The sequence below is a fragment of the Monodelphis domestica genome, chromosome 2 (assembly GCF_027887165.1).
Source record: "Monodelphis domestica isolate mMonDom1 chromosome 2, mMonDom1.pri, whole genome shotgun sequence".
In the NCBI taxonomy this organism is placed as follows: Eukaryota; Metazoa; Chordata; class Mammalia; order Didelphimorphia; family Didelphidae; genus Monodelphis; species Monodelphis domestica.
The window spans coordinates 117,936,354-117,948,389 of NC_077228.1; the positions used below are offsets into that span (position 1 = coordinate 117,936,354).

At 33.0% G+C, this 12,036-nt stretch overlaps 1 protein-coding gene across 12 annotated transcripts in view; it reads left to right on the forward strand.

The window, feature by feature from the left end:
• RCOR3 (REST corepressor 3) overlaps positions 1-12,036 on the forward strand; it is a 51,691-nt gene that overhangs the window by 13,726 nt on the left and 25,929 nt on the right. For 5 of the 12 annotated variants that reach the window (XM_056815883.1, XM_056815884.1, XM_056815889.1 and 2 more), the window contains 6 exons: positions 251-303; positions 2,483-2,644; positions 4,403-4,527; positions 7,000-7,050; positions 8,227-8,305; positions 11,780-11,998. In XM_056815883.1, coding sequence (XP_056671861.1) covers positions 251-303; positions 2,483-2,644; positions 4,403-4,527; positions 7,000-7,050; positions 8,227-8,305; positions 11,780-11,998 — 689 coding nt within the window. The remainder of the gene's footprint in view (positions 1-250; positions 304-2,482; positions 2,645-4,402; positions 4,528-6,999; positions 7,051-8,226; positions 8,306-11,779; positions 11,999-12,036) is intronic. The other 7 variants (XM_007481341.3, XM_001374102.5, XM_007481346.3 and 4 more) reach the window with 2 other exon arrangements.

Here is a 12,036-nt window from a genome sequence, read left to right on the forward strand (position 1 = left end):
TTATATATAGTCATAGATATTAGAATATATTTTTTAAATGAACTCTCCTACCCCTCTTTAAATAAAAAGTTTTATAGTTTATTAAAGATGGCTCAGGCTACTTTTGTGTCTGGGATATAAATTACTTGGGGGGCTGAAAAAATTAGGCTTGAGTAAATTTAGGTGTAGTTACATTCTGCTTGGGTATAGGTTTGGAGCTTTTTTGTGGGTTTTTTGTTGGATTTTTTTGACGATGTTCTTTTTGTTGTAGTGGATGAATATATTGCAATTGCAAAAGAGAAACATGGCTACAATGTTGAACAGGTATGTAAATTCTAGAATTATTCCAAGCATGTATATGACCATGCTTTAAAAAATATATCAATAGATACTTTAGGTTTCTACTTTGAAAGTTATTCACTCATACCAAAGATTCTTAATTTTCTATTATTTTTAATACCAGTCTGTGCTCAAAAAAGCACCATAAATTACTAAATGTTGCCAGATGTCACAGAGAGACTTCTAAATGAAATGAGATATCTTGATCATTACCCATAGTTAAGTTAGTCACTTTGATGGTCTACAGCATTCTTTGTTTTAATTTTATTTTTTTTCATGTTTACATGATTCTTGTTATCTCCCTACCTTCTTCCCTCCCCCCTCCCAGAGTTGACAAACAATTTCACCAATCATATTTCCATATTATTCATTTTTGTAATAGAGTAATCTTTTAAAACCAAAACTCTAAATCATATACCCATATAAATAAATGATAAATCATGTTTTCTTCTAGATTTCTACTCTCACAGTTCTTTCTACATTATTCTTTTAAAAAATAACTACTATGTCTATGTGTAGCCAATCCTTAAGTATTTTTTTCTTTTATACTTTGTCTTAATTCATAGTCAATACTTTTAAAAACTTTTGCTGAAATATCTAGCAAGCAATTTTTGGTATTCGATGTCTTAAAAATAACATCTAAAACATTTATGTACACTTTCAGTAAACATTAAAAATCATAAGGCAGTCTATTCTTGATTATCTTTTATAATAGGAGAAAGGAAAACAGTCTCACTAAAGAATTTTTAACCTCACATCTGCCCAGGATTCAATTTCCTCTTTTATGATATTTTAAAAGTTATTAACAAATAGTAAAATCTGCCACTTTTAGTACTTTTGCTGCCCCTCTCTTTCCTTTGAATAAGAAATTATTTAAATGGGAAAGAGAAACAAGAAAGGCTTTTGTTGTCCATAAACTGCATTATCAACCTCTGAAATATTAGGAATTGGCTATATAGTGACTGTATAGTCATTTTAACTTCATAGCCATTTAACTAGATCTCATATATATCTATAGTCAACAAAATACAATACATATATGTTCAATTATTTTTTTATTTAAAACTTTTAAAAATGTGTAATTCTATAGATATCTGTTTTTTAACATCTAATTGAATATTGAAGGACTGTTTGAGAAGTGAAGCTTTGGAAAAAAAAACATAGCCACATGATTTTAAATAACTTATTTTTATTTTGAAGGAATATTACTAAGGTTCAGAAATGCAACTTCTCAAACATAAATGCCTACAAAATTGATATGTCTGGTTTTTGTGTTTCTTTCCAAACTATTTCATTGCTTTTTCAATAAAAATCAGGGACAGCTATGCAGTTCTCAGAAGCAACTCCTCAAAAACACATGAGGCCTACACTAGAGGGGGAAAGTGTTGGCAAGGGAAGTTTTCCATTTCAAGCTTCCAAAGGGTTATAGTAAAACAGTGAGTAAAGTGTTTTAACTTAAACATTCCAAATGGAGCCTCTTTTTTTGTTCATTCATGGACAAAGCATTATGAAGAATCTCATATGGTCTGTTGGAAGTCTTAACTATTTAATATTAAGATAAGAACTTTAAAAATTAAAAACAACAAATAATGACAATTTTTAAAACGTTTACTCAGTGCTTTCTAACTCATTAGGACTTTTTGATCATGGATTGTTTTAAAAAGTAACTGAAATCTTTCCTTACTGAATCTCCACCTTGCTGTTCTATTTTTGTACTGTGGCTAGTGGTGTGGTGTTAAGTTTCTTTTAAGTCCTGACTTATTTAAATATTTCCCTTTTAATATCTGTTTATTTTTTCAAAATAACAATATTCACAAATGTTAAAAACATAAACTAAACTAGAATTAAAGTCTAGTTTTTTAGCCTAAAAACCTAATTGGGTAGACAATATATCCTCAACTCTAGTTTGCCTAGTTATTACAGCACATATGGTATATAAGACACCTACTGTTCTGAGACCTGGATTTTTTAAACAGGCCCATGAAACTGTATGAGCTGTAATACATAGGCATTCCAGATTTAAAAACCTAAAACTATTAATTTCTTTTTTGTTTTTCAGTTGAAGTCGGACTCTTAGTTTTTTAACTTAATTTGTGTTTAACTTACTAACTTATGATATGACATAAGTGAGCTAAAACCAAAAAAGGATAATTTCTCTTCATAGGCACTTGGCATGTTATTCTGGCATAAACATAACATTGAGAAGTCTCTTGCTGATCTCCCTAATTTCACCCCCTTCCCTGATGAGTGGACAGTGGAAGATAAAGTCCTCTTTGAACAAGCCTTTAGTTTTCATGGCAAGAGTTTTCACAGGATTCAGCAAATGGTAAGGTGACATTTTTGCTTTTAACACAGTTTGTGTTTGAGATGCATCTTTAGGATATTTAAATTTTTATTAGTGACTTTGCCATGATTAAATACGAGCATGCAATGGTTACACATTGAGTAATTAATTACAAGAGTTTTCATATCTATGAAAACTTGCAAGTTTCTATCACTACTTTGGTAGTGGTAGAAAAAGCATGAAAATGCTTTTTATATTATGAAATCTTAAGTTCATCATTTCACTAGTCTCAATTTCATTAATTGTTGTTATACCCAACAATTTTCTCACATCTATTATTAAGCATACTTTTAGTGCCAAGAAAACACAATAATGTTGAATAAATATTGAATTACTTATAATTACTGGTATCTTTGTTTCTTTTCTGAAATTCTTCTGAAGGTGAAACAACATTTTTAAAAAATCTTGTTATAGGAGTATTGCCTTTTTACTTTTTTAAGTGTTATATATAAAATGACTGATGTTTCTGTTTCTTAAATTTCTTAAGATATCTCTGCCAAATTAGTGTAAACCTAAAAAGTTTAAAGTAAAGTAAAATTTGAGTGGTTGGAAATTTGTATTAAGAATAGGATATCTGTTATTAGTCATTAGCATTTGAATCTGAAAAGGGACATTGGAGATGATAGTATTCTTATATTCAGGCATGTTGGGCCATGATTGATAGGTCTTCACAACACACACACTTATGAAAGCTTGGAACCAATTTGCAAATCTACTTTTTAAATGAAACTAGCACAAGTAACTTGTTTCCTAACTTTGAAAAGACTTTTAGAAAAACTTTAAACATTAAATATCATCATTATTTCATTCAGAATAGCTTGGGTCCATGGTACTTTTGCTGCCTGTGCTTTATTAGTCTTCAAGGAGCAAAGTGGACAAAAGGCATTTGGTCACATTCATTCAGTCAGTCAATTTTCATGAATTCATTACTGTTTACTATGTCCTAGAAAGCACCTAAACTGACTCAGTTAATAGAGTGCTGGGTTTGAATTCAGGAAGACTTATTTTCCTGAGTTCAAATTTGGCCTCACTAACTTTGTGACTCTGAGCAGGTAATTTTACCCTATTTGCCTCAGTTCCTCATTTGTAAAATCAGGTGGAGAAGGAAAATGTTAACCCATTCCAGTATCTGCCAAGAAAACCCCAAATGGGGTCACAGAGAGTTGGACATAACTGAAAATGACTGAATGACAAAAATGTGCTAGGCACTGTGCTATGTATTGGTAGTATAAAGAAAAAGCAAAACTCCTTGCCTCTCAAGGGACTTAACATTCTAATAGGAGAAACAACATGTAAATAGCTAAGTACATAAGTGATATTCCAGAGACGAGATAAAAAGGAACCTCAGAGAGCAAAACATTAACAATGGAATGATGAAAGTCCTCTTATAGGATATAGCACTTGAGTTGGGTGCTGAAGAAAGTCAGAGATTCTATAAGGCAGATTTCAGGAAGGGAGAGCATTTACTATAAATTTTTTGAACTCCTACTATGTGCAAAGCCCAGTGATGGGCATGTGTTACATAAGGAAGGTCATATCCAAAGATAGAGGTGGCATCGTGATTTCTAGCACTGTCCTTTATCCCACAGCATGGAACATGTTAAAACTTACCTCACTGTAATCAAATTAATAAATACCATTGTATCTGCCATTGCTATTTGTGGAAAATATCTTAAAGGTGTTACTGAAAATATCAATAATAAATTCAACCTGCATGTATTAATAACAAATTTATTTTAGCTTCCAGATAAGACTATTGCAAGTCTTGTAAAATATTACTATTCCTGGAAAAAAACTCGGTCTCGGACAAGTTTGATGGATCGCCAGGCTCGAAAATTAGCTAACAGACATAATCAGGGTGACAGGTAGGTTTAATGCTTTTAATATTCTTGCATTGTTAGATTTAATGGATTGACTGCTTAAGAAAGAAAAAATTACTTTGAAGTAAAAATTACTTTAATAAAGCCAATCTTATTGTCAAAGATACTCTCCAATGGTACAAATCCATGCCGTCTCATCCTTTTAAGCATTGGTATGCCTTCCCATAAATCCTCTATAAGATGTCCAATAAATGTTTTAGGGGTCTTTGACATTGTATGAATACTCGTGAAGCATGTGGACTGTTCCTCAGTTATACCCCATTCTTTCCACGTGACTGGCCTATTTTTCAGTTATACACCCTTGCTGATGACATCTTTTCTGCTGCTTCTCAAGCAGTTTTTCTTTGATGTGTTATGGCTTATTCACCTTTACACTGTGCTTCTTCATTGATTTTTAGTTGATCTTTAGCCTTAATTCTACAGTATGATATTCTGTGGTTCATAGTCACATAGCATAACTGGAAGAGTATTTATTGATGATGGATTTTGGTTAGAACAGAAGCATGGCCTAATTCATAAAGCACTGGACACTGAATCCTGCCTCTAACTCTTAACTATCTATGAGATCCTCAACATACCATAATCTCTCTCAAACCCATTTCTCCACCTATAAAATGGGAGGGGTATATAAATAACATCCACTTTATAAAGATATGTATGTACCTTAGATAAATACTGCACAAGCGAGTTCAGTTTCATTCCATAGTCTAGACAATTGGGGGTCTTTATCTGCTTCTTTTTACATTGCTCATAATTAAACCAAATTCTTTGATTATGGATTTCATTTAAGAATCTCTGCAATATCGTAAGATTTGATGCATTCAACCACAAAATATTCACTCACAGGAACATCTGAAGCCCTTCAGAGTTATCAGAGATTTTCTCTTCCATTTTGATTTTGCATTGGAAATCAACTAATAGCAAGGCTATTCTATATATTTTTCCTTTAGCTGTGTGACTCCAAAGATGTCCACTTGGAATTCTGTTCAGAAAATCTTGCCTATTCCCTTCTTATGTTTTGTCAGTGGCACCCTTGATATATTTAAATTCTCATAAAAAATTTTGTAAAGACAGAATGTTGACATTATAGGTCATTAGTAGTTTGTGTTCTCTTGGTCACCTTTCTGGGGTAACAGTAATCTGAAATTTTTAGGATTTTTTCAAACTTTTGGAACCCCCCTCCCCACCCATCTTAAGAATAGTCCCCTCAATGCCCTCAAAATTGTTGCCTCCAGCAGACTTTTTCTAAAGATACTTGGTCTAGTCCAGCTGATCTCACCTTTGTTTGTAGTGTCATTTCTATTCCCTCATTTAGCATATTTGATACTAGAATTGAAGTAAAGTAGCTGCATGATAGAAAAACCTTTGTTATTTTTTTTTAAGTTACACATAATCTTTGTCTTTCATCTCTTATGTTGTTTTCCTTTTGGTTTCATCTTTAACTGACCTAGGGACGATTTGTTTAGCAGGTCTCTCACTAAGCTTTCTTTAGACTTGCTTTTTTCTCCACTGCTTCTGAACTCTTTGATATGACACAACTGTTAATAATTCTTCCACCATTGCTTTTTGGAGAACCTTACAAATAGGTTTATATGCTAACTAATGTTTCTTACCCTTTTCTGGCATCATCCTTTGGAAAGATCAAATGTTTGCTAATTAAAATAGTTTGTAGGCTTCTGGTTTCCTTGTTGTGATTGACATATATTGGTTAAACTTTCTCAGGAAATAATGTGAGTGAAAATATCTTTTCTTTTAGTTATTTCCCCATTTTTGGTGTCAACATCTTTTTGAAGTTAGTTTGGAATTCCCTAACCTGCATGCCATAACTTTGACTTTTTATTCTTCTCCTTTGATATTGTTTTTGAACTTTGCTCTGATGATAAGAATTTGGTGGTCTGACTTTATATAGTTGAGTAAGAAATGCCTCCCATGTTTATAACCAAATGCTTCCTATCTTATTTTTATTGTTAATTACTACTTGCCACATTTAGTATCTCATCTCTTTTCTGTTAAGAGATACTCATGATAGATAGACATGAGACTTGTATAGTCTATGAACTGTTGATTTCTTATAGTTTAAACTTCTTACTCCCAAACAATGTACTTCAGAGTACTTTTGACTCTCCTCTCAATGCCTCCTTTTGTTTTCATATAAATAAGCATTAAAGGACATGTTGGTTTAATTTGTAGATTTTTTTAAGACTTTTTTTTAGACTTTCTCTGTTTTTTTGTCCTCGGCAACAGGTATTGGCAAGTAAAACTATAGTGATTTTCATGTGGTCTTGCAAAATCTGATTATGAACACAGCAATATGAGATTTAAAAAAAAAATTATTTTCCTATCCTTAGTTGCAAAATAAAACCATTTAACTTCTTCATTTGTTTCCCCAAGGAGAGAGAACCTGTGAGCTATCTTTCCATTTACATGCAACTTCTTTTTTCTTCTTGTTTTATTTAGTGACAATGTCAAGATAGATATGATTCATTTCCTCCAGCAGTATGTCCACTTGTCAGTTTATGGATAAGTATCTCACATTTAGAGTACCAACAGTTAAGTTATTATTTGTAGATAGTCTAAAATCTATGTGATTCTTGGCATCCTCTTCCCCCTTTTCTCCCATTATAATCATACAGAATGGGAGCAACATGGAATTGTGGGCCATTTTGTATTTTGTTTGTTTGTTTCATAAATTACCATCCATCCATCAAGTAGCCAACCTTCTAATGATGAGCCTATTTGTACTTAGCTTAACTGATTCTTCAAAAGCAGACTATCTGTTGCTGGGACTACTTGAAGGCCTTTCCATAATGGTGGGGCTTATACATTGAAGGCATAGCCTTAAGATCCCAGGGTCACCTCCACACTATGATGAGGTGTAATCAGCAAATATAGTAAGAACAGTAGATAAGTTTAGTTCTCTCAGAAAGTACATTGTTATAGTAAATGCATTACATTCATTGGCCCACTTGATTAAGCTACAGTTAGAAAAAAGTTAGAACACTGTAGATTTTCCCTTTTTTAAAACTTTATGCTTTTTTCCTTGACTGGAAGAGGCAGTGAAATGGCCAAATCCCTGTCTGGTGTAGTGTGCTGAATTCTTTACTTATCAGACACTGCCCACAAGCATACAAGCAAGCTCAGGTACTAGGAACTGCTTAATGTGAACTGTGAAGCAGAACAACAAATACTGCCTTTTGGTAATGGACATTAAAAATGAGTACACTTCTTATGATACAAGCTAATAGTCTACAGTTTTTTAACTTAATTCCATGTGTTTTTAGTTAAAACTTTCTAGCAGTAAAATATCTAGAGGGAGATTGTTAAATTTTGTTTTGTCTAGCTTGCTCTTTTAGTAACATAACAGGTTTAATAAATATGAATATTGTCAAGTAAAATATGTAAAAATAAAACCCTTCTAATTTTTTCTCCTTCCTAAATGATCTTTCCCAATGAATTTTTCAAACTGTATATTTTGCTGCAATCATATTTAAAAGTACTGAACAGCAGACAAATATTCTAAACAACTACATAAAATTACCCTACTATTAAAGGCAGTTTTATCAGGAAGGGTAGCCCTTGTTCTACTAAATAGTGCTTAGCATCTTTTAAATTGTAAATAAACACTGTTAAGATTGTTGAAGTAGAGAGAGGGGCAGGTTTACTAATTTTGATGTTTGTCCTCAGTGATGATGATGTGGAAGAAGCACACCCGATGGATGGGAATGATAGTGATTATGATCCAAAAAAAGAAGCCAAAAAAGAGGTAATGATGTTGATTAGTCACAGAAAATATTAGAATTTGACTCTGCTTCTCCACTAATGGAGAATGACTAGAATTTCATCTTAAGAAAAATTTTGCTTTTAAAACACACTGTAATAGGAAAGTTTATGTTTTTAAAAGGTTCTGAATAACGGTTTAAAGAAAAAAACTTTTTTTCCGATTGGGAAGAAACAAATCACAACTGGTTTTTAGTTCTACTCTCCCATTGACTAGCTACATGTGATCGGGAGAAAATCAGCGAACTTCTCTGGGCAGTAAATTCTACATCTAAGAAAAGAAGAAGACTAGATGATCTCTTAGATTCCTTCTATATCCCAAACTATACAAATATAGAAGTTAAAAAACAACAACAATATAGTAAAGTGCCACTTATCTAATGCTCAGATTTTTAGCAGACAGCCAATGAGCCAGTAAAAGCACATACTCAAAAGTGAGTGGAAAAACTGTGTTAACAAAGTTTACTCTCTTGGAGAGGAGTACAACTTTTCTCAAGGCAGACCCCATTCAACTTAGCATTATGTATAAAGATAAAGCAACTGATTTAATCAATTTAGTTGCTTGGCTTCCGTTGGAAATCATGAGTTCTTTCCTATATAACAGCAAATTAGAAGGTGATATCTCCTAGAAACAGATGTTGCAATGAAAAGTAGCAAATGACAACAAAAGGAGACAAAAGAAAACAGCAGCTGGGAAAAATTATTGCCCCAGGGTAATTTGGTGTAGGAATAATTAAGCTTATATTATTAGACTTTGAAGATATCACTTGGAGTATAATATATATCACTAGAGTATTAGTTATGATAATGACTTCATCATCAAGAAAAGGCTAAATTATTTAGTAAGACAGAAAAGTACATTTTCAAAAGTTTCCAGCAAAAATGGTTAAAATGAAAATGCCTCTTATAAGCACCACAATTAAAAACCTAGAAAATGTTTATGCTAAAAACCATATTTCCTAACCACTGTAAGTAAAGTGCTACCTGGGTTACAGGAGAAGGAAAAACATTATGCAAGAGTGATAGGCTTCATTGACTTTTCAACTGTTTCCAGAGGGAATAGGCAGCTATAGATAGGAAAAGTACTTGCTGCTGTCCCTAGCACAAGTATCCTGTATCTGTATGGCTGCTTTTATGTGCTTTTGGGGTATTTTTAACATTAAAAAATCAGTTTGGAATATCTGAAAGATTCTGAATCAGAAGACCCAGATTCAACTCCCTTCTTTGCCACTAGCTGTGTGACAATGGGCAAGTCAACTTCTCTGCATCTGTTTCCTTAGTCGTATAATGTGGGTGATGCTCATACTACCTCCATCAAAGGGTTAAGAGAAAAAGACTTCGTGAAAGCATTATGTAAATATAAGCTGCTCCTGGTAATTGACTCTTTTTGAGTTGATAATTTGTTCAGTTACATGGTAGGAAAGTTCTATTAGTTTTATTTGAATAATTTGAAACTTCTTTTTCAAATAGTCAGAATTTAGTGTGCTATCTTTTGACTTGTTTATTAAGCTTCTTAGGTTTAGATTATTTGTACTGCAACTCTCTTAGTGTCTGAATTGTGCTGACTACAATTTATCTTTGGCTGATGCCCCAAGTCCTAAAGCATATTCCAGAGATGCTTTGCCAAAGAGTGATATAGTTGGCATGAGAATACATTAAACCAAGAGTTTTCTTATTGACAAATTTTCAAGAGGTTTAAAATAAAGTCTTTTGTGAGACATGCCCATGTTCTTTATGAAGATGATTTGATAATTTGACTATTGATTTGAATCTTTTTAAACTTTCTAAGATAAAGAAAGCCTGAATAAATTTTCCTTTTTATTTAGTTTTACATATATAGAGAGATATGTACTCTTGGTTTAATCAATCAAAATTTACAAATGTTAGATGTATATATTGAAATTTCAGTTAATTAATTATTATTATCATTGATATTAATAATCATTGAGCACCCTGTATGTTCAAGGCATTATATTGGTAGTTCAAGCTCAGTTTATCAGATCCTGAATTCATCATCTTTTAATTGCTTGCCTAAAATCTTATTTTCTTCTTAACTCCTATATCTTTATTTAATAGTACTTATTATGTACTTGTTACCCAGACTCACTATCATCTTTGACTTCTCCTCCATTCTCCATATCATTGAGTTGCAAAATCCTGTGAGCCTGCTTACACAATATCTCTTGCATTTACCCCCTTCCTCTAGTATACCATCTCCCATTCAAGGGCCTGGAGAGCAAATTCAAGCTGTCTGTGAGCCCCTACATTATAGAGAAGAGCTGAAGGAGGAAATGCTTGTTTTGGGTGGCTGGACAGAGGGATGGAGCATGCAAAAAATGTCCTTGGATGTTGGGAAGAGGGGGAAAGGAACAGTTCCCCGAGTGTTGGTTCTCCATGCATGCTATGTCTGCCATATCTTTGCCAATGCTGCTCTAGTTCTATTGCCAAAACCCTAATTCAGGCCTAAATTACCTCTCACCTCACCTATTGTGATAGTTTTTTATCCTCACCTCTATTCCCTCCTTTATTCCTTCTTCTTCTTCTACTCTATATACTCCACTGCTAATTTACTTATCCTGAAACACAACCTTGAGGACTACAGCTCAAAAGCCTTAAGTAATTGAGGCTTCTTGTTGCCTATAAAATAGGGTCCAGAATCCTTTGCTTGGCATTTAAGGCTTTCTGTGGTTAGAGTCCAACCTCCCATAAAACCCAAGTTCTGATTATTATCCTTTTAAATAAATATCCTTTTAAAAATCCTTTAAATTATCCTTTTAAATAATATCCTTTTAAATAAATGGACTTTTACCAGTCCTAACCAAATCCTTGTACATTCCCATCTCTATAAATGCTTATTCACCTTTCCTTCCTCTCCCTTTGAACATGTAGTTTCTGTTACCTAGAATGCTCTCTTCTCTCATTCTTCCTATCCAATTTGCATTTCTTTAAGGCCCTGCTAAAATATCATCTCTTCCATAAAAAATTGTGATTCTTCTGATATCCAGACAGAAACAATTATTTTTTATCTAAAGTTTTAAAGCATTTTGCTTATAATTTTCATTTTATACTTTTTGATGATGTGTATATCTCTTGTCATCTACCTTGCTAAAGCATAAGTTTCTGGAGGCCAGGCAGCAGTAAAATTGGATTAAATGGATTAATCAAAAAGGGGTTAAATATTTTGGTTGTTGGATATATGCTGAATATGTAGTCAGATATTAAATGGAATAATCTTAATTGATAAAGGGCACTGATAACCTAGTTCCAAAAGAGATTATAGCTTTTATACTGCCAAACAGATGTGGGGGCAGAGGGGGGGCTTGAGACCATAGAGATAATACATTTTGTTCATTAAAGTGTACTTAGAGCAACTAAGGAAACCAGGTACTTCTCTATCAGTACAAATTACATTAATTTTTCCCCTCTTTTTTTTAATTAAAAAAATTTTTTTTTAATTTAGGGTAATGCTGAACAGCCTGTCCAAACTAGCAAGATTGGACTGGGTAGGAGAGAGTATCAGAGTTTACAACACCGTCATCATTCTCAGCGTTCTAAGTGCCGTCCACCCAAGGGCATGTATCTGACTCAGGAAGATGTGGTCGCAGTTTCTTGTAGTCCCAATGCAGCCAACACCATTCTTAGACAGCTGGATATGGAGTTAATCTCCCTGAAACGTCAGGTATCTCATGTACTCTATATTTATTTACAGTTCAGTTT